Source organism: Oncorhynchus masou, chromosome 18, assembly GCF_036934945.1.
Source record: "Oncorhynchus masou masou isolate Uvic2021 chromosome 18, UVic_Omas_1.1, whole genome shotgun sequence".
Taxonomy (NCBI): Eukaryota; Metazoa; Chordata; class Actinopteri; order Salmoniformes; family Salmonidae; genus Oncorhynchus; species Oncorhynchus masou.
In genome coordinates, this window is record NC_088229.1 from 32,140,469 (window position 1) to 32,161,377 (window position 20,909).

General features: G+C 43.8%; 1 protein-coding gene across 4 annotated transcripts in view; it reads right to left on the reverse strand.

Annotated features, from left to right (window-relative positions):
* lamb2l (laminin, beta 2-like) overlaps positions 1-20,909 on the reverse strand; it is a 63,331-nt gene that overhangs the window by 32,736 nt on the left and 9,686 nt on the right. For 3 of the 4 annotated variants that reach the window (XM_064923006.1, XM_064923004.1, XM_064923003.1), the window contains 5 exons: positions 17,063-17,134; positions 4,250-4,419; positions 618-753; positions 270-343; positions 1-76 (listed from right to left, as the gene is read on the reverse strand). The exon at positions 1-76 is cut by the window's left edge and continues 113 nt beyond it. In XM_064923006.1, the coding sequence (XP_064779078.1) occupies positions 1-76; positions 270-343; positions 618-753; positions 4,250-4,419; positions 17,063-17,126 (520 nt within the window). In that variant the 5' untranslated portion in view covers positions 17,127-17,134. Of the gene's footprint in view, positions 77-269; positions 344-617; positions 754-4,249; positions 4,420-17,062; positions 17,135-19,126; positions 19,196-20,909 lie in introns of those variants that run through there. The other variant, XM_064923005.1, reaches the window with a different exon arrangement.

The following is a 20,909-nucleotide window of genomic DNA, read 5'->3' on the forward strand; positions in this document are numbered from 1 at the left end:
CAAAATAACGGTACGGTTTCCAGGAGCGACCAAAATCAGCCGAACGCTCGATCAGCATGGCTGCCGGTCGGAATGTCTTCGGAAAAAGAGGTGGAACAGTCGGAACAGAATTCAGGAACGGATGGCACTTATTCAGAAAGATTTATGTGACAGTTATTACAAGTCTGTTCTATTGGTAGTAATATGTTTGGAGATTCCTGTCTCTTGGATATTACTCATCAAATTCCTGAGCTGGCATCAGACAGCAGCACACACACACATACTCTCACCTTAAACTTCATGATGAGGTGAGTGAAGTGGAATTCTGCCTCCAGATTGAGTCTGATACTGACACCCTCCTCTCCTGTAGGGAATAAATCACACACAACATAATGAGAGATTATTACAGCTGAGACACACACACACACACACACACACACTCTCTCTCTCTCTCTCTCTCTCTCTCTCTCTCTCTCTCTCTATCTCTCACACACACACACACACACACACACACACACACACACACACACACACACACACACTCTCTCTCTCTCTCTCTCTCTCTCTCTCTATCTCTCTCACACACACACACACACACACACACACACACACACACACACACACACACACACACACACCGTTGACGGACTGCCACCATGTGAGGTCTTCGTTGCTGTCCTTGAGTTGGATGACGTTCTCCACGCGGTGACTGTTTTTGTGGTAGTACGGGTCATAAGGCCGCTGAGAGTTACACGCAAAACACTTGTCCAATTCCTACAGGGAGACATAATCAGAAGGTGTAACAGTATGTTTACACCAGATGACCCCAATTGGGATTTGTTTACTTGTGTGTGATACAGTAACACTGACTTAAATAGACATGTTCCTTAAATTACGACATTCGGTTGACGTGTGTATCTAGGAGTTTGACACCACCAACAGGAAAACCCTGGTTGCCTATGTAAACTCGAAATGTAGGTCGGCCACCCATTTGCAAGTCACAATGGCAGCTAGCGGGACCGGAGCCAGGCAGTGGTAACATGGTCCCCTGGATCATAGTCTTAATTACTGTGGAGCGGATTGGGTGGATAGTGACCGGGCAGAGAGGACGTGAGGGGGGCATAGAAAAAAGCCAGAGCCGGGTCTCTTAACTAGGTTGTTGTTAAGGGAGATTACGCCTCTAACAACACTTATGTGAAAGGATTGCGGGGAGAAATCAATAGGAAAGCATAAAGTGTGTATAAGTAGGCGGGTTCCCCAACACATGCACATGACTGTCCCACCAGCTTTAAACCCTAAATCTCCTTTTCACACCCTCATTTAGGACCTTGTCTTATAAAAGTATTCCTCTCTTCAAGCTAAGGCTACCATCTTACACTGATCCTCCATCGCCAAACCTCTCTGCCTCTCCTCACATCTTAGACGTATTGACCTCCCATTAGTCAAGCTCGGCGGACACTCAAATTAGAACTAGCACTCATCAGCACTCATCTAAGACGTTGATTTGACTGATCTTCATTGACACAGGAAGATGGTGGCTTATGAGTGTCTCAGCCTACTGGCTCCTTCCTCCTCCCCCATGCTCCCCAATCCTCGATCCAGTGGAAGCTGGGCTAGCGTTAAAGCTTTAGTTCCAGTCCATCAGGTGGGCCGTGGGGCCAGACGGGAGCCCCTCTGATGGAGAGTCACAACAAACAGCCCATAGGAAGATTACTGCAGATCAGTCCCCAGCCCTGGACTTGGCCCAGACACTACACTGACATCATCAGATTACTGTAGGACCAGCCACTCCACCGGCATCATCAGATTACTGTAGGACCAGCCACTACACTGACATCATCAGATTACTGTAGGACCAGCCACTACACTGACATCATCAGATTACTGTAGGACCAGCCACTACACCAGCATCATCAGATTACTGTAGGACCAGCCACTACACTGACATCATCAGATTACTGTAGGACCAGCCACTACACCGGCATCATCAGATTACTGTAGGACCAGCCACTACACTGACATCATCAGATTACTGTAGGACCAGCCACTACACTGACATCATCAGATTACTGTAGGACCAGCCACTACACTGACATCATCAGATTACTGTAGGACCAGCCACTACAGTGACATCATCAGATTACTGTAGGACCAGCCACTCCACTGACATCATCAGATTACTGTAGGACCAGCCACTCCACTGACATCATCAGATTACTGTAGGACCAGCCACTACACTGACATCATCAGATTACTGTAGGACCAGCCACTACACTGACATCATCAGATTACTGTAGGACCAGCCACACTGACATCATCAGATTACTGTTGACATTATCAGATTACTGTAGGACCAGCCACTACACTGACATCATCAGATTACTGTAGGACCAGCCACTACACTGACATCATCAGATTACTGTAGGACCAGCCACTACACCGGCATCATCAGATTACTGTAGGACCAGCCACTACACCGGCATCATCAGATTACTGTAGGACCAGCCACTACACTGACATCATCAGATTACTGTAGGACCAGCCACACTGACATCATCAGATTACTGTAGGACCAGACATCATCAGATTACACTGACATCATCAGATTACTGTAGGACCAGCCACTACACTGACATCATCAGATTACTGTAGGACCAGCCACTCCACTGACATCATCAGATTACTGTAGGACCAGCCACAGCATCATCAGATTACTGTAGGACCAGCCACTCCACTGACATCATCAGATTACTGTAGGACCAGCCACTACACCGGCATCATCAGATTACTGTAGGACCAGCCACTACACCGGCATCATCAGATTACTGTAGGACCAGCCACTCCCTTGACATCATCAGATTACTGTAGGACCAGTCACTACACTGACATCATCAGATTACTGTAGGACCAGCCACTCCACTGACATCATCAGATTACTGTAGGACCAGCCACTCCACTGACATCATCAGATTACTGTAGGACCAGCCACTACACTGACATCATCAGATTACTGTAGGACCAGCCACCACCGACATCATCAGATTACTGTAGGACCAGCCACTACATCATCATCAGATTACTGTAGGACCAGACCAGCCACTACACTGACATCATCAGATTACTGTAGGACAGCCACTCCAGGACATCATCAGATTACTGTAGGACCAGCCACACTGACATCATCAGATTACTGTAGGACCAGCCACTACACTGACATCATCAGATTACTGTAGGACCAGCCACTACACTGACATCATCAGATTACTGTAGGACCAGCCACTACACTGACATCATCAGATTACTGTAGGACTAGCCACTACACTGACATCATCAGATTACTGTAGGACCAGCCACTACACTGACATCATCAGACTGTAGGACCAGCCACTACACTGACATCATCAGATTACTGTAGGACCAGCCACTACACCGACATCATCAGATTACTGTAGGACCAGTCACATCATCAGATTACTGTAGGACCAGTCACTACACTGACATCATCAGATTACTGTAGGACCAGCCACTACACTGACATCATCAGATTACTGTAGGACCAGCCACTCCACTGACATCATCAGATTACTGTAGGAAGATACAGGAAGTGTCCAGTAGCTGCATTTGTTACAAAATGAATTGAACTTGCAAACGTTTTTTTTATCATACTTTCTGTGCACATGTCACTACAGTTGTTATAAAAAGAAAACCAGGACAAAATGAGTACAACTACCGAAAAATAAGAAAAAACGCAGTGGAATGTTTAGAACTGATTGAGACAGGGGTATTTGGTGTGGGTCGGTGAAGTAGCAGTTGAGTGATTTGACTGACAGATGATAGTTCCCACCTGGAGCTACAGTATGAGGGGCTGTCACTATGTCCCGCCCTGCGCTAAGAGCCATTCCACAGTCACCACCTGTCAATTATGTAACCCTATTATACTCCTCAATGCATTGCCGTATCTGCTGTCCACAATGAGGTAGAACAATACATCAACCTTCAAGTCAACCTGTGTCAGGGATGGAGGGATGTAGGGAGGGGTGGGAGGAGGGAGGGAGGCAGGATGCGCTGTACACCTGGGACATTGAGACATTGGGAGGCTTGGCAGTCAAGGGGGACACACTTAGAGATGGAAACAGACAAGCCCCTCACCCCACTGGATATCCTGACTTCTACTGAGAGACATGACCTATTGTGGGGTGGGGTAAGACAGATTATTTCCAACACATGTTTAGGTTCAAGTCCAGGTGTGTGTGCGTGTGTGTGTTCTCACCTGCAGGTGGCTGACTATGCAGTAGTGTTCAGGCCCATGAAGACCACAAGTGGAGGTGGCGCTGAGATTAATGGCTCGGCCAATCAACAGGTTGCCTGTTGCCGGGTAACAGCTGCCCTCCATGCAGCCATGCGGGCTGGAGGGGAGCTGCTGTCCAGCAACACTCAGAGCTGAGGGGGGATTGAGGACAAGGGAAGAGGAAGGAAAATAACACAAAACACCTCCAGATTAGTTCCTATATCATTTATAAAGCATATGGATTGAAGAGTTCAATATTATGGAGATCGGAGACATAAAGAAATGACATATACACAGTTATACTCAGGTATCATGTTATATTTGCGGTCTGTAAAGAGAACTTAAGGGTAATGACTTCATGCTTAGTGACTGGAGACAATGGACTTGTCTTTCCACAGGAGTGATATCTGTATCACTAAGAGCATAGTGTTTACAGTGTTCAGTCAGCAGGCAGGACCAGAGGATGAGCTCACTCTGCATACAGCCACTCCTGTGCACTACGCTATGTGCGTTACAGTCCCACCCTGCCTGGGAAATCACAGGAAAACATCTCTGTTTTCCATCATAGACAATTCTACAGTGGTTACTGGGTTACTACTAGCGTTGGGGAGTAACAAAATACATGTAACAGGATGCCATATTTTCTATGTAGACGCAGTAACTGTTTTCCGTTGCAGATCTGTAGTAATTGTCATGACAGACAGGGCAGATAGAGTACGTGTCAAGTTAACTAATGTAAATTGTAAAGGTTGTGCGCTACTGGTACGAAGAGAGCAGTGAGTTGTGATCAGGCACACTTTTATTTGGCAACAGCACAAAAGACAGACGCAACTGCGTCCAAAATCTCCAGCCACAGGTAAAAGTCAATAAGTGCGACAACACTCACAAATATACAAATGTATGACAAATACATACAACGGGTCGAAATACGATACTCGGGGAAAAAACTGTCTGACGCATCACACTTAACACGTAACAAAACAATTTCACCCAAAGACATGGGGGGAAACAGAGGAATAAATGCATGCAGTGTGACTAGGGAATGTAAACTAGGTGTGCAGGGAACAAGACAAAACAAATGGAACAATGAGAAAATGGAGCGGCGATGGCTAGAAAGCCGGTGACGTCGACCGCCGAACACCGCCTGAACAAGGAGAGGAGCCGACTTCGGCGGAGGTCGTGACAGTAAATAATGGTATCACATCAGGTTACATAGGGGTCGTTCCATTTCCATCCTTTTTGAGCACCCCTTTTGTTTTGAACAAAACTTTTTACATACATATTTGCCCATGGTAGAAATGGTCAGAAAGTCACTTTTTGGACCTGAATACCAAAACATTTAGGAGATATAGATGCTCAAAGTTGACCTTTTTTTGCATACCCCACCCTTAGCCTGGCTGACACGACTCACATGGTGAGCGAGGAAGACCTGACGCACTGGTCTGGACAGGAGACCATTGTAAATGCAGTATTCTGTCAGAGTTGTGCTTATTTCTGGCTGAGCTTTGATCAGTTCTCTGAGATGTAAAATGTTTTCCTGGGGGGTTGAGACCTCACGTTTTTTGGATTTCAAAATCCAACAGTTGTATTGGAAGGGGGTGGCACTTAGGCGTGTGCGGCTGCCCATGTGGGTGTTTGAGTGAGAAAGACACAAAGGAGAACCAATCAGTAAAAAAGCACAGCCCCCTTCATGCATCATGCCGACAACATCAAAACAGCCTTTCCGGACTCTGAGGTCAGGAGACCTACCATGAGAAATCCAACGTCTTCATCCCTGGAAAAGTCTGATACCATTTAAAGATTACAAACTATTTAACATTTTCTTGAAACAAATGTTATTTTTAATACAAATAATATCATTGTTTTACCTTTAACATCAATTATGTAAAAACACATAAACTACGATATTCTTCATTTTCGCAAATGTTGTATCTTAGACTATGCTACAGTTGTTAGTGTTTTTCCCACCATCGGTTGAGACACAGCATGCTCTTGAATACAGGATGGGTGTCATCTTTTGGCTGATAAATGTACTAAAACGGGAACAAAAACAAAATGTTTACTTTCAAATGGTGGTACAAAGATGGTTGGAAGTCCACACATGTTGGCTTGAATGGGAATACCAGTTGTTTTAAATTATAATTTCAATCTTCCTTAGGAAATCTATTGAAATCGTAGAAGAGACATTCCTATTTAAGTTGACAGTTGGCGGACCGTATTCAAGAGCATGCATGTGTCTCAACCACTTATCTTCTCCAGTGATGAAGACATGGATGCTTTATGGTAGGGTGGGGTATGCAAAATGGGTCAACTTTGAGCACCTCTATCTCCTAAATGTTTTGGCATTCAGGTCCAGAAAGTAACGTTCTGACCACTTCTACCATCAGCAAATATGTCTGGAAAGTTTTGTTCAAATCAAAAGGGGTGTGGTCAAAAAGGGATTGAAATCTAATGGACAAGGGTCAAGTTGCTTTACTGCCCTTAAGCCAGGAGTCTGAGGTGAACATTGAAGAGAGGGAAATAAATCACTGATTCCCCTAAGCTGTCTCTAGGACACTGGTTGGACTCTCTCACATACTACTGCTAGTGCTGCTTCGGGCTTCTCACAGCTGAATGGTGGCTGTTAAAATAGAGACAATGAATGTTGTTGTTGTCGTTATTGCGACCTCATCTTTAACGCACTGCCATAACCTGTGAACTATGAACTGCACAGCTCCTTCTGCACCTGGAGGAGATCCTTGTGTTCAAGGTAGCTGCTGTTCAGAAGGGGCCAGGGCCACTGCCGAATTGCCCTAAAATTATACCCTGTTGTCCCTCTCACCCACGTAAATGTTGTCTACACGTCACTGACTCTGAAAACCCACTCTCGTCATGGTTGAGAGCAACAAGAGAGGAAGCGAGAGTGATTGAGTGAGGGGAATAAAAAAAAGGCCAAGAGAGAAAGAGTGAAGAGGTAGGAAGGGGGTGACAGAGAAAAGAAAGGGGGGACGGATGACTTTCTACAGAGTGGGAGAAATAGAGAGGCAGCTAGAGATGTGTAAAGAGATACAGAGATCGCTGGGGCCCCTTTCAACATCAGAGGCCCAGGTGACATCAAACACACAGCATGTTGGAACACGACGGAGGTGGAAGGTGTGATGTGGAATTAAAAACATCCTGTGTTACCCATGAGTAATGAAGTATATCATATTTCCCATAGACACCCAGTCATTAGGGCATGATAAGGAGAACCAAGTAAACATAGGGCCGAGTCTGAAATGTCTAAGTGGAAATTACAAGCTTCAGAAACCTTCTCCTGCAACAGGGTGATTAAATGAAGATCCTTTACCTGTGCTATGAGTTGGCCCCTGTTGAAGTCAAATATTTAACTGAAGCAGATACCCTGAATTCCAGTAAAGGAGAAGTAAAGCATTCACACAAGGCAATATGCCACCGGGCCTTGATTAACCTGAGACATCCAGCTACTCGCACACATGTACAAGTACAGTAAAGCTGCAGTTAAATCAAAGTGTGACCTTTGGAATGTTGATATCTGCACATATCCGACTCTCCCTGGGCAAACAGAAAAGTCTGTTTAGGAGTGCTGTAGATTAGCCCACAGAGAATACCTGAAGCTCACCAGAGATGTAGGACAAAGATAGCAGGGGGTGGGAGTTACTGTGACGCTTAGGACCCCTCCCTGGCTGTGACAAGCTATCTCTGACCGTGATGCAGAGCCTAATGGCTTCTCTAAGCTGCAATGTGGGCGTGTCGCATGACTGGACATTTGAAGGGGCAATCTTCTGTATCTCAGTGTGTTGAATTGTCCACCTCACTATGATGACAGTATGTGGTGTTGGAGTTATATCTTCCCTTATGACTTTTCTATTTTCTCACCGATGTTGAAATATATAGTGCACCTAGTCTGGGTTTTGGCTGATAATTACAAGGCACCACTGCAAACGGGTGCTCTGTTTGCAGACAACACACAAATATCATTTTTCTAAATAGCTCTGACTTCTTAGACTTGACAGTGATGTCAAGCCCCCTCCTCTCTGGTGGGTGATACGATATCTGTAATACATCCTTTACCTTGTTTTCTCCTGCACGACTAGCAAAGAGAACGTGTGTGCATGTGTGTGTGTGTGTGTGTGTGTGTGTGTGTGTGTGTGTGTGTGTGTGTGTGTGTGTGTGTGTGTGTGTGTGTGTGTGGGTGTGCATGTGTTGTGTAAGAGTGTATTTGGGGAGGGCCCTGGTAAAGCCACCCCAGGGTCTGCTTTCACCTACTCTGTTATTGCATTCATCTGTCTTTTCCCCCCAAAAATGACAAAAATAACAAAAACATACACTTCAAAGACCATTTCAAATCCGACCTAAGCACCCATTGTTTAATACACAGCAGACCAGTGTAGACACTGTTGTCCCTTCTGCTCAACACCTCTGCATGTTTTATTCTTAAAACTCAAGGTACAGCTGCTCACGAAAATCATTGAGGAAATAGACACATATAAAGTAAAACTACCATTTGCATCACGGGGTCTCAAGTAGCACCTTTTGAGCTCATTCCTGACGACATGTGTGAGAACGTTACTGTTCGATCGGGTCATAACGTATTGGAGCGTGCAGAGAAAAACACAGGGCTTCGTGGGTTTCAAAACTGCTGTTGACAACAGCTGGTTTCTCAGTCTGATTAGAGCGTTGGTCAAGCACGTGTCTGTACACCGCCCGCCACGTAGCTACACACACGCATGCCGAAGAAGGAAGGCGTAGGCAGACACACACTTGCCCAACATCCCATCTCCCTTCTGTCCCAGGCACTACAATAAAAATGCAGGGAGACTGCGAGAGGGGAAACGTGTATTTATTAAGAAAAACATTCCAGGTGTCAGACACAGACTGTTCCAAACACTCCGCCCCATCCCACAATGCCCCTGTGCAGAGGTAGAACATGTGTGTTGGAGTGTGGAGGGCCCGTCTAACATGCTCTGTGGTGCTTATCTCTATACGGGCTGTGACAGGAGACCACGGAGGGCAGAGGAAGCAGGCTTAGGCAGTCAGGCTGACAGCATATGGATCCTCCACGCTACTGGGCTTCAGTGGTATAGCTGTCTTTCCTCTGGGAGTCCAGGCTTAATCCACACACTACCTGACACTTTCTCAGCCACTCGAATGGAGCACTGAGCTGAGCAGTGAATCCATTGTCTGTCAGAGCTGCTATGGCCAGGACCTATCAACCTCTGTTTCCTCTACTGGATCTAACACTGTTAACTGTGCACAGAGATCATCTCTTCATAGGCTATTCATCAGTTGGTCCACTGCTCTCATAACTGTCATTGTTGACCCATATCCAATAACAGCAGCTCCTACAAGCTGTCTCTGAATCCTCCCTCCCTATTTTTTTTTTTTTTAAACATTTTATTTAACTAGACAAATCAGTTTAGAACAAATTCTTATTTTACAATGACGGCCTACCCCAAACCATTCCCCTAACCCGGACAACGCTGGGCCAATTGTGCGCCACCTTATGGGACTCTCGATCACCGCCGGTTGTGATAGGATCGAACCAGGGTCTGTAGGGATGCCTCCAGCACTGAGATGCAGTGCCTTAGACCGCTGCGCCAGTCGGGAGCCCAAGTGTACTGGTCAAGCATACAGTATCAGAGCTCCAGTGATCTGTTGTATTTGAATCCAGTCCCTTCAGGTCCCTCTCTTCTCTGTCACCATATTCCAGTCAGTGGAATGGCCTCCCAGCACTAAAGCCCAGTGTGTCACTCACGATATTGTCATCATTAGACAATCCCATGAATTGATGGATTGTGAGTCAGATAAATATAGGGGGTCGTGCTGTGATTGGAAGATTTGTACACATTCTCACTGATGGTTAATTTAACATTGAACAGGACCAGTGGGGGCTGCTGAGGGGAGAATGGCTCATAATAATGGCTGGAATAGATTAAATGGAATGGTATCCAAAACATGGCTTTCATGTGTTTGATACCATTCCATGCATGAAACTCCATTCCAGCCATTATTATGAGCCGTCCTCCCCTCAGCAGCCTCCACTGAACAGGACACAGTCAAGAAAATATCCTGTTCTGTATTGATTGTACAGTAGGGCAGAACATAGCAAAGCACCAATTGATACAGATTGAAGGTAAGAGGTAACACTTTCACACACTTCCAATAGATGTTTCCCAGTTACAGTCATTAACAGAGAATATGACCCAGATTCCTGACTGCAGGGGAGTGAGGAGAAAAGGGCACATATCCCAGAATACCTAGCAGTCTGAACTTTGTGCCAGTGCCACCCAGGGAAGGAGGGAGAGGGAGGGTTTAAGAAAATCACAAGACCCGGTAATCTGTCTTTAACTGGATTAGAGTTCCTGGGAAAGAAACGATGACGCCCAGGTGGAAGAAACGAGGAGTGGTGAACTGCTGTCTGGCACCTGGGCAGACAGACAGTAGTCACCGGAACACACTTCATACCTCACTGGCTGCATGTACTGTATGTGTGTGTGGACCGGACTCCTCTGTCAAAACACACCTCAGTCACCAATGAACCCTGAAGAGGCCCATTCTGACAACCATACAGAGACAAGAGCTGCTGCTAGTAACCTATCATTTGCCAGACATTCCAGAAATGCCCCAAATTCTATTGGATTTAAATAACAGAATCTTACCCTGTGAGATTACTGAATATTGTATGCTTTATTTAACTAGGCAAGTCAGTTAAGAACAAATTCTTATTTTCTATGACGGCCTAGGAACAGTGGGTTAACTGCCTGTTCAGGGGCAGAACGGCAGATTTGTACCTTGTCAGCTCAGGGGTTTGAACTTCCAACCTTCCGGTTACTAGTCCAACACTCTAACCACTAGGCTACCCTAGGTTGTGTTACATGACCAGAGAAGTTGGAAAATAATCATTCAGAGCATCAAAGCTTTCAGTGCTCACTGTTCTGGCATCTTAAGTTATGGTGGTGGAATTCTGTCATTCTCAGGTTCCATCCATTCAACCCTGGTTGTCAAGATATTTTACAGAGAACTCCAATACCTTTTGTGTGTTGTATAGCAATTACCTCATACATTACGTAAACAACGGGTGGAGTTGCAAGTGCAAAGCTATACAGAACCATTACTGCATCAGATCTCGCCTGAACAGCTGTCTGAGGAGTGGCTCCTCTTTTGTAGTAAGAGACTGTTGAAAGTCAGCAGAACAATGGCAGCAACACAGTAAAGCAGAGACAAATCCCTTCTCTACATAAAACTCAACCTGCGCTGTGCTGCGCTGCTCTGGAGGAAACACCATACACACCTGCGGTTTAGCGCCCCGAGCTACAATAAAATAGTTCCAGTACATCACGTCAGACTTTCTTTGAATCTTTTAGTACATGTGTTTCTAAAATGTGTCAAGACATCACATTACATGAATGGCTGTCTATAGTCCATCTCTCTGTAATAAACTTGTGTCTCCTTAATAACATATGAATATGTAAACAACTCATGAAACATCAACTCGTTTTCTGTCGACTCAACATTCCCTTGTTTCTTCAATGTTAACTAATCTAACCTAAGGTGGTAGACTGTCAGTCACCTTCATAGCTGCAGCGGGGTTATTCTGCCATATTATGCAGGCTATGTATTAATTACTGCACATACTCTCCATATCTGTCCGGTGGTTTGACAAATCTGCCACAAGAAGTCATTGGCACTGGAGTCTGTGGTGTGGTGACAGGAGGGGTGTCAGCATCTGAAACAAGTAAGTGCAACTCTGTGTCACACTCTGGGTGTTCCTCTCCACCTGGAGAAGTCTCTGGAGCAGGGAGTACAGGAGGGGACTAAGCACACATCCTGGAGGGGCCCCCGTGTTAAGGCTCAGCGTGGCGATAGTGTTATTTCCTACCCTCACCGGCTGGGGCCGTCCCGTCAGGAAGGTCATAGCAACATTTCTTCTATGTGTCCATGTCTGTGTCCCATTTTTGGAAGCGGTAACTCAAGCCTCCAAGACAGCTTCTACCCCCAAGCCATAAAACTTCTAAATAGCCATAAGGCTGCAAAATAGTTCATTAATGGTTACCTGAACTATCTGCACTGACTCTATGCACACTCACAAGACTATATATACACACCATATACACAGTCACACACACACGGGACTGACAATCTCATACAAAACCCACACTCACATACGCACACACACACATAACACACACGCATGTCAACAACACAAACACACATACACACACTTTTACACTCATCATATGCTGCTGCTCTTTATTTTACTCTTATTATTATCGATCCTGATGCCTAGTCACTTTACTCTGCCTGCATGTACATTTCTACCTCAAATTCCTCATACACCTACCTGCACATTTATCTGGTACTGGTACTACCTGTTTATAGCTCAATTTTTGTGTTTTACTCCTCTCGTGTTACTATTTTTATTTTATTTTGTATATATATATTAATCTACATCATTGGGTAGGGCTCATTAGCAAGCATTTCACAGTTAAAGCTGCAATACGTAACTTTTTGGGAGACCCAACCAAATTCACATAGAAATGTGAGTTATAGATCTGTCACTCTCATTGAAAACAAGTCTACGAAGCGTTAGATCTGTTCTACTTGTGCTATTTCTATGCTTCCCGGTCTTAAGTTAGGTTTTTACGTATTTTAGTTTCAGTTTTGTACACCAACTTCAAACAGCTGAAAATACAATATTTTTGGTTATAAAAATATTTCACAGCGGTTTAGATTGATTATAATGATTATCTACACAATACTTGCTTGATTTGTCACATAAACTGAAATTAGGCAAACAATTTGAATTTTAGCAACCAGGAAATATCTTTAAGTCTCCCACCCTTTGTATTTGGTGCATGTGACAAATCAAATTTGATTGATTGATTTGAGGAAAGTGGTGCATCAGTCTGTATGTGCAACTGCTGCAGGGCACAGAGACTGGGCTTTCTCTGCTTTCTCACACTGCTGGTAATGAAGTTGTGCTCTAATAGCCCTCCCTTTCTCTATCACCCCTTTCTTTCGAATATGGACACTAATGAGCTTTTCTTACTCTCACACCCTTGCTGTGCTCTCTCTTTTCTCTATGTAGTATACAACCACCAATTACTAACCTCTGTCTTCCTTCTCCTCCTCTTCTCCCTGTTATACCCTCCTCGCCTAGTCTCTTACTTCCACTTCCTTATAGTCTTGATTTTTGGCTGCATAAATATGGGATATGTTAAATAATCAAATCCTTCAAACTTTAATTTCAGTGTGCTGTGCAATAGGATTCTCCAGACCCCAGGGCTAAACTGTCTGATCTAATTCTTATCCAACCCACCCCTGGAGAGAGGCAACAAAAAAGCAGTGGTTCTGTTTGAGAAATAGATGCTTGCCAGCTCACCTTGGCAAGCTTCTATTTCTCAAACAGAACCACTGGTTGGAAGGAAGGGAAAGTAGGAGAGACTAGGCAAGGAGGATATAACGGGCGAGGAATTTACCACATTAGTCTCCGGCTTCATTAATAATAAGTGCATTAACGACGTAGTCCCCACAGTGACCGTACGTACATATCATAACCAGAAGCCATGGATTAAAGGCAAAATCCACATTGAGCTAAAGGCTAGAGTGAAGCTTTCAAGGAGCGAGACACAAATCTGGAAGCTTATAAGAAATTCCGCAACGCCCTCTGAAGAACCATCATTTTTCAAGTAGACCACTTGAGTCCCTGTACCCAAGAACACCAAGGTAACCTGTCTAAGTGACTATCGCCCCGTAGCACTAACATCTGTATCCCTGAAATGCATTGAAAGGCTGGTCATGGCTCACATCAACACCATCATCCCAGACACCCTGGACCCACTCCAATTCGCATACCACCCCAACAGATCCACATATGATGCAATCACTATTGCACTCCACAATGCTCTTTCCCACCTGGACAAAAGGAACACCTAAGTGAGAATGCTGTTCATTGACTACAGCTCAGTGTTCAACACCATAGTGCCCTACCAGCTCATCACTAAACTAAGTATCTGGGATTAATCACCTCCCTCTGCAATTGGGTACTGGACTTTCTGATGGGCCGCCCCCAGGTGGTGAGGGTATGCAACAACACATTCACCACGCTGACACTCAACACAGGTGCTCTTCAGGGGTGCGTGCTTAGCCCCTTCCTGTATTCCCTGTTCACCCACAACTGTGTGATCGCACACGACTCCAACACCATCATTAAGTTTGCTGACGAAACGACAGTGAAAGGCCTGATCACCGACAACAATGAGCCTACAAGGAATCGATGGGACTGTAGTGGGCACGATCGAGAGCTTCAAGTTCCTCGGTGTCCACATCACTAAGGACCTTTCGTGGTTCAAACACACCAACACAGTTGTGAAGAGGGCACAACCATGCCTCTTCCCCCTCAGAAGGCTGAAAAAATTTGCCTTGGGACATCAGATCCTGAAAAAGTTCTACAGCTGCACCATCGAGAGCATCTTGAATGGTTGCATCACCGCTTGGTATGGCAACTGACTGGCATCCGACCGCAAGGCGTTACAGAGGGTAGTGCGTATGGCCAATTACATCACTGAGGCCGAGCTCCCTGTCATCCTCCCTGTCACTCCGGACCTCCATAACAGGCAGTGTCAAAGGAAGGCCCTAAAAATTGTCAAAGACTCTAGCCACCCAAGTCGGTCTGTTCCCTGTGCTAACGCACGGTAATTGTTACCAGAGAGCCAAGTCTGGGACAAAAAGGCTTCTGAACAGCTTCCACCCCAAAGCCATAACACTGCTGAACAGTTAATTAAACGGCTACCCAGACTTTTTGCTTTTCTCCCCCACCTACATGTACATAGATAGTACATCAATCAATCACCTAATCAAACCTACATGTACATATTACCTCAATTAATCACCCCAACAACCTCGTAACCCAGTACACTGACTTGGTACCAGTACTCCTTGTATATAGCCTGTATATTGCCTTGTTATTGTTATTTTATTGTGTTACTATTTTCTTTTTATCTATTTGTTAATTTTCTACTTCTTAACTGCATTTTTGGGAATGGGCTCGTAAGTAAGCATTTCACGTTAAAGTCTATACTTGTTGTATTCGGGGCATGTGACAAATAAAAGTGTCTTTTGATTTGATTTGAAAGAACCACAAACACAGGGTTCTGAGCAAAGTAAGTTCAGACATTACACTGCAAAACAATACATGTGATAACCACAGAACAGATGAACTGGGATGACATTTACTCTCCCGGGAACCCAAAGAGGACTATCTTAATGGCTTACACAAATGTACTAAGCCACGCCTCCATAACCCAGCATCAAAAACCCAGCATCAATATCCCAGCAGTTTTGTAAAGAAAACAACCCATAAGCGACCCAATGCCTGCAACTCAGCAACACAGAATTTCTTTGAGTGTAGTGTGACTGGAGGAGTGGAGACAACAGTGAGTTGTTGTGGCCTGTGGGGCTCTTATGTATAGTACAAGGTCATCAAGGCCTGTTTCCAAAACCAGATGCCTCAAACTATTGTTGTCCTCCAGTGTGGGAGTCTACGGCATAATATGCCCATAGCTGATTCAGGTAAGTAAGAGTTGGAAAATGAGTATTTTCAATGGTCAATAAACTCATGAAATACAACATTCATCCTGGTGTTCAGGGTAAGCAGCTGATTCTGAGTGACAAACATCAACAATACATATTTCAACACTGAGAGTATTTGTGTACTCAGAGCGCTGTGGTTCTGGATGGGGGTGATGAGAGGACTGTAGTCTAGTCGCCCCTCTCTCTGGTGGACAGTTTCCCCTGTCTTTTGTGTGTACCTTTCGTCGGTGAGTAGAAAGCAGAGCCGCTCACATACAATACTGTTAATTGAACCTCTTCAGAGAGGGCGCAGCCATGTGTGTCAACAGTTAATGACAGAGGAGGGAAAACACGAGTGTGGATAATAAAAGAGTCAGGAGAGAGAAAGGGGAGCCATGTCTGTCTGTTGACAGGACCAATAATAACACAATGTCTGAGGGGCTGTTTAGAATCAAGGTCTATAGAGTTAATACACAGACATACAGGTGTACAATGTTAATTTGATCACCCTGTTGCATGGGAACTTTCCTGCAATGGAAAAACATTTTTATTTTGTTTATTTTGTAATGGTTTTTTTGGGGGGGGGGGCATTTAAATGTGTAGTGTATTTTAGGTTGAACCTTTTACTGCAGTGGGCTAAATCAGGGTCACACTGAGTGTTTCTTGGTAGTCTTAAACAAATCTACTTTGAAACAAAAGTGTACACTTCACACACATGGTTATGTGTATAAGACACCTGTAACCCATCAGATATAGAGTTGAAATGTATTACATTTTAAGTTTGCATCCCAATATTACACTTTATATAGATCACAGAAGACTGAAATAACAAAACCGTTTGACATGGAAAAAAGATTGTTTAATAGTTATGAAATTATGAAAAATATGAATAACATTCCACCCATGAAGCCACTGGGTCATTTGACTGCAGGAAAGGGCAACAAAGGCTTCTGAAGTTGTTCATTTTCACTTTGAAATTACGACAAACGTACCAACCCTTACATAAATGTCCATAATGTCCATAATCCACATAATAATTGACATTTCCTGTTGTTGCAGGATTATATTTCCTGCTGTAGCAAACTGGCTCAAACTAAGATCCTACATCTATATTGTCTGCGGTGTGTTGCTCATCTGCCACCAAGATAGATAATACATCACCTTAGAGACCTACTGTAATACAGTGTTTACAGAGAGCAGGATCAAACTGAAACTTCCACTCACCTAAAATAAATATGCCCAGATATGCAGCCATGGCGGATGTCAGTCGAATTTGACAGAAGGCCATCCGGAAGGCTGAAACACAGAGTAGGAGAGAGTATGTGTGAATAAGACAAAATAGACCTGGTATCATAATTTTGCATCATAATACACAATGATCCTCTATTGAAACGCTGGAGGGCCCAACAATTTATACCAATAAATCCATTAGGAAATGTGTGTATGTGCTGCTGACCCTAACACACTGGACCTCAGGGGGTCAGGGGTGCCTCTGTGACCGTGTCGTGACACTGTGGAGAGAAAGGAGTTGTGTGTGCACAGTCTCCACAAACACAGCTCTAAGGACTGAATGTGACCGAGCATGTTCCCTACAGATCTGCGCGTGGGAACACAGATTACAGATGTCCAACTATTCTAATCTGACTTGGCTCAAACAAATGAAAGTTGTTGTCAAATAGTACTACATCCTACCAAGTGACAATAGTACAATTTCTAATACTTTTTTCAATATGCGTTAACATGGCAAATATTTTTTTTTACATAATCCCACTAGCAATCCTTCAAACAAACCTTCAATACAGAACACTGTACATTTGCATCTGTAACAGATTAACATGTACTAGTAGTGAGGCCGAGGGATGCCGGTACCACACAGTGATGTCATATCCATTGTACAGGGATAGCTAACTCCCCGTGCTGCTGTTCTCATATGGCCAATGACCAAACCTGCATGGCTCCTCTATAATGCAGAATAACAAGAGAAAAATGTTACAATCCCAATAAAATAAAAATCTCTGCAGTGTTACAATCCCAATAAACTCAGCAAGCTGAGTATTGACAAGTAGAGTGGGGAAAAGTTAAAGAAAACAACAAGCGGCTATTGCACTGCGGAGTTCCCTATCACTGCTTGGTTCCCTACCTACAGCAGCCTGGGGATAGAGGGGCTGGAGGCTGGCTGGCTGGTGGGTCTCTCTGTGGGTATAAACCCTTGAGAGGATCAGGGCCCCTCACTGCAGCCACTCTACTCTGCTGAAGAGTGTCCAACACTGGGACAGGACAGCTCTGCATCATAATGCCACTACCACAGTTTCCCACCGACATAAAACAACCACAGGGAGAACAGTTAAGAGCAAATTACGTGATTTTAACACAGCAGACAGTTTACCACAGAAACAAGACAACATGCCACAGAAACCTGCCAGTTTACCACAGAAACAAGACAACATGCCACAGAAACCTGACAGTTTACCACAGAAACAAGACAACATGCCACAGAAACCTGACAGTTTACCACAGAAACAAGACAACATGCCACAGAAACCTGACAGTTTACCACAGAAACAAGACAATATGCCACAGAAACCTGACACACTTATCTACCGCAGAAAGCCAATTCAGTATCTCACATAGTTACATCTACCATAAAGTACAACAAATTCACCATAATGAAACTATAATAACATAAATCTCTGATATTATGTGTTTACAAAAATGGAGTGCCTGTATGCAAAACAAGACTCAAATAGACTTTATTTTGTTAAAGTGCAACACACGAGCAGACCTGACAAAGTTCTCAAACCTTACGTCTGGGAACTACCAGGGACCTCACGATACCATTTTATCATGATACTTAGGTGCCGATATGATATGTATTGCGATTCGATACTGCGATTTTATTGAAATTTGATGTTCCAAGCATATTGCTCACTATATGCCTGCTGCAGAGAGACAAGAGAGACCATGAGAAAGTGTGTTTTGATCGGTCCTGGAAATAAAAGAGCAAAAAATATTGTCTCACTATTTAAAAAAAGATGGAGAGCAAGCTATAGGATGAAAAATACAGCAGGTACAGCCGACTAGCGCTACCTAGCAAAAACAAATTGGAGTCAAAGTACCAGTATAATATCATCCAAAATAGTATTGCGATATGTAACTGTATCAATTTATTCCCCCATCACTATCAAACCTGTTCAGACAAACAATCCGACACAACATCTGTTAGGTCCAACTTCTGAAAAGTGATGTATCTATACAGAGTAATAGCATAAATAAGATCTAAGTACTCACACAGCCACGCAAGTAAACTCAGTCCTCTCTGTGGTGAGAAGCTTTCTGCAGGCTGGTTCACTTTTAGTGTGCGTGTGTGTGTGTGTGTGTCTGTGCGCGCAGTGTGGACAGCGATTCTTATTCAAATTCAGCTGTCACTCTGAGAGCCACTGTGTGAAAGGGGAAATGGTCTCTAGGCAGGCGGAATGCACTGCCCCACTTTTTGTGTGTGTGTGTGGGGTGGGGGGGTTGAGTTGGGATGGAGGGTAGGAAGGAGGGAAGGAGAGAGGGAGGGAGGGGTTTGGGTGCTGTGTTGGCTGTCCCTGGGCCGTCGGTGCAGGGACACCCCCCTCCCTGCTCCCGGAGAGGGGAGCATCCAAACTGACCACCAGAGAGACAACACAGGACCTCCGGTCCAGGGAAAAATGACCTGCTGAGTTTGTGGCATAAGTACTTCCTGTTGCAGACAGGGTTGTCCCTGTGCACTACATGACGTAGGAATTACAGCTTAACTAACTAAGAAGTTGAAATGAGGAGAGAAAATAAAAACATGCTCTATATTTTCACTGGATGAAGTAAGAAGATAAGGTTGAACTGTGTTACTTTAGCATAATGTGGCACAACAACTTTAAGTTGATACAGTAAGTCTCGATCAATAGGACATTCAGTAGTTGACTAAACTCTGACAAAGTCAGAGAAACTGTGGTTTTCAATATAATGAAATCCTCGTTCCAGGTGGGAGGGACTCTCATATACCATGCCTAACCCTTTAACTGTCTCTTCTTCATAAACATGTCGAACATTAAATTACTATTACTAACAACTCAAATAAGAACTTCCAATATTTTTGTTAAACTTTATGTTTATTTGAGGACTAACAGAGCTCTACCAGGCTGTTGAGAAGTCAAAAGAGGGTCATACCAGCAATGCCATATTAGAATGGCAATTTGCATTATATTTTTGTTCTTCTCAATAATACTACAAAAATGACTTTAGGTCTGCTTCAATGCCTTTTTTAGGTAGGTAAGCATCATTAAATGAGTAGTTATGATAATTGTGCACATCCAAACATGAATATTCAATTACATTGAAATTAATATGTTTAGTGTATATAGTGCAATGTCTATCAAAATGGTTTTCTTACATTTCAAATTATCCAGGTTCTTCCACCATCCTTCCCACATATTCAGACTGCATTTTTAGATACTAAATTACAAAGTGCCATCTTTAATTACTGTTATAGGCGTTCTTTTATAGGCGAACTTAAAGTCCCTTCTGAATATTGATTAAATGACTCCATGGGTCAATTTATGTCGCCTAATATAGTGTAGTTTCAACAATTCAATCCTATTTTTCACCAAAATATTTTTTTATAGAAAATATACATACCATATTAGTTCAACATACTTGTCACTGACATATCAATCCCCTGGATGAGCACATTTAAAATATATATGGCTTTTTATCCTTTTTACATTTTAAATATTTATTTTCATATTTCTACTCTTCAAGGTCTCTACTAACAGGAAATGTGAAATATTTATCCATCACCAACTGAATTCCTGCCGTTTATCCCATATCTTTGGTGACTGATTTGGAGTTTTCTTACAGACCTCTGAGTGGGCAAAGTCAGAGTGCCACAACACTGAACTGCAGCAACCCAAAACGATGGATACAAATTATGTTAATTGCTGCAGGAGGGCTGGGGGAGTTGACCAATCAAGTTAAGGTGAAGATTTTTTTTCATATCTACTTCTAACTCGATTGCCAAACATGCTCTACCAGCCGGTTGAGGGCTAAAGCA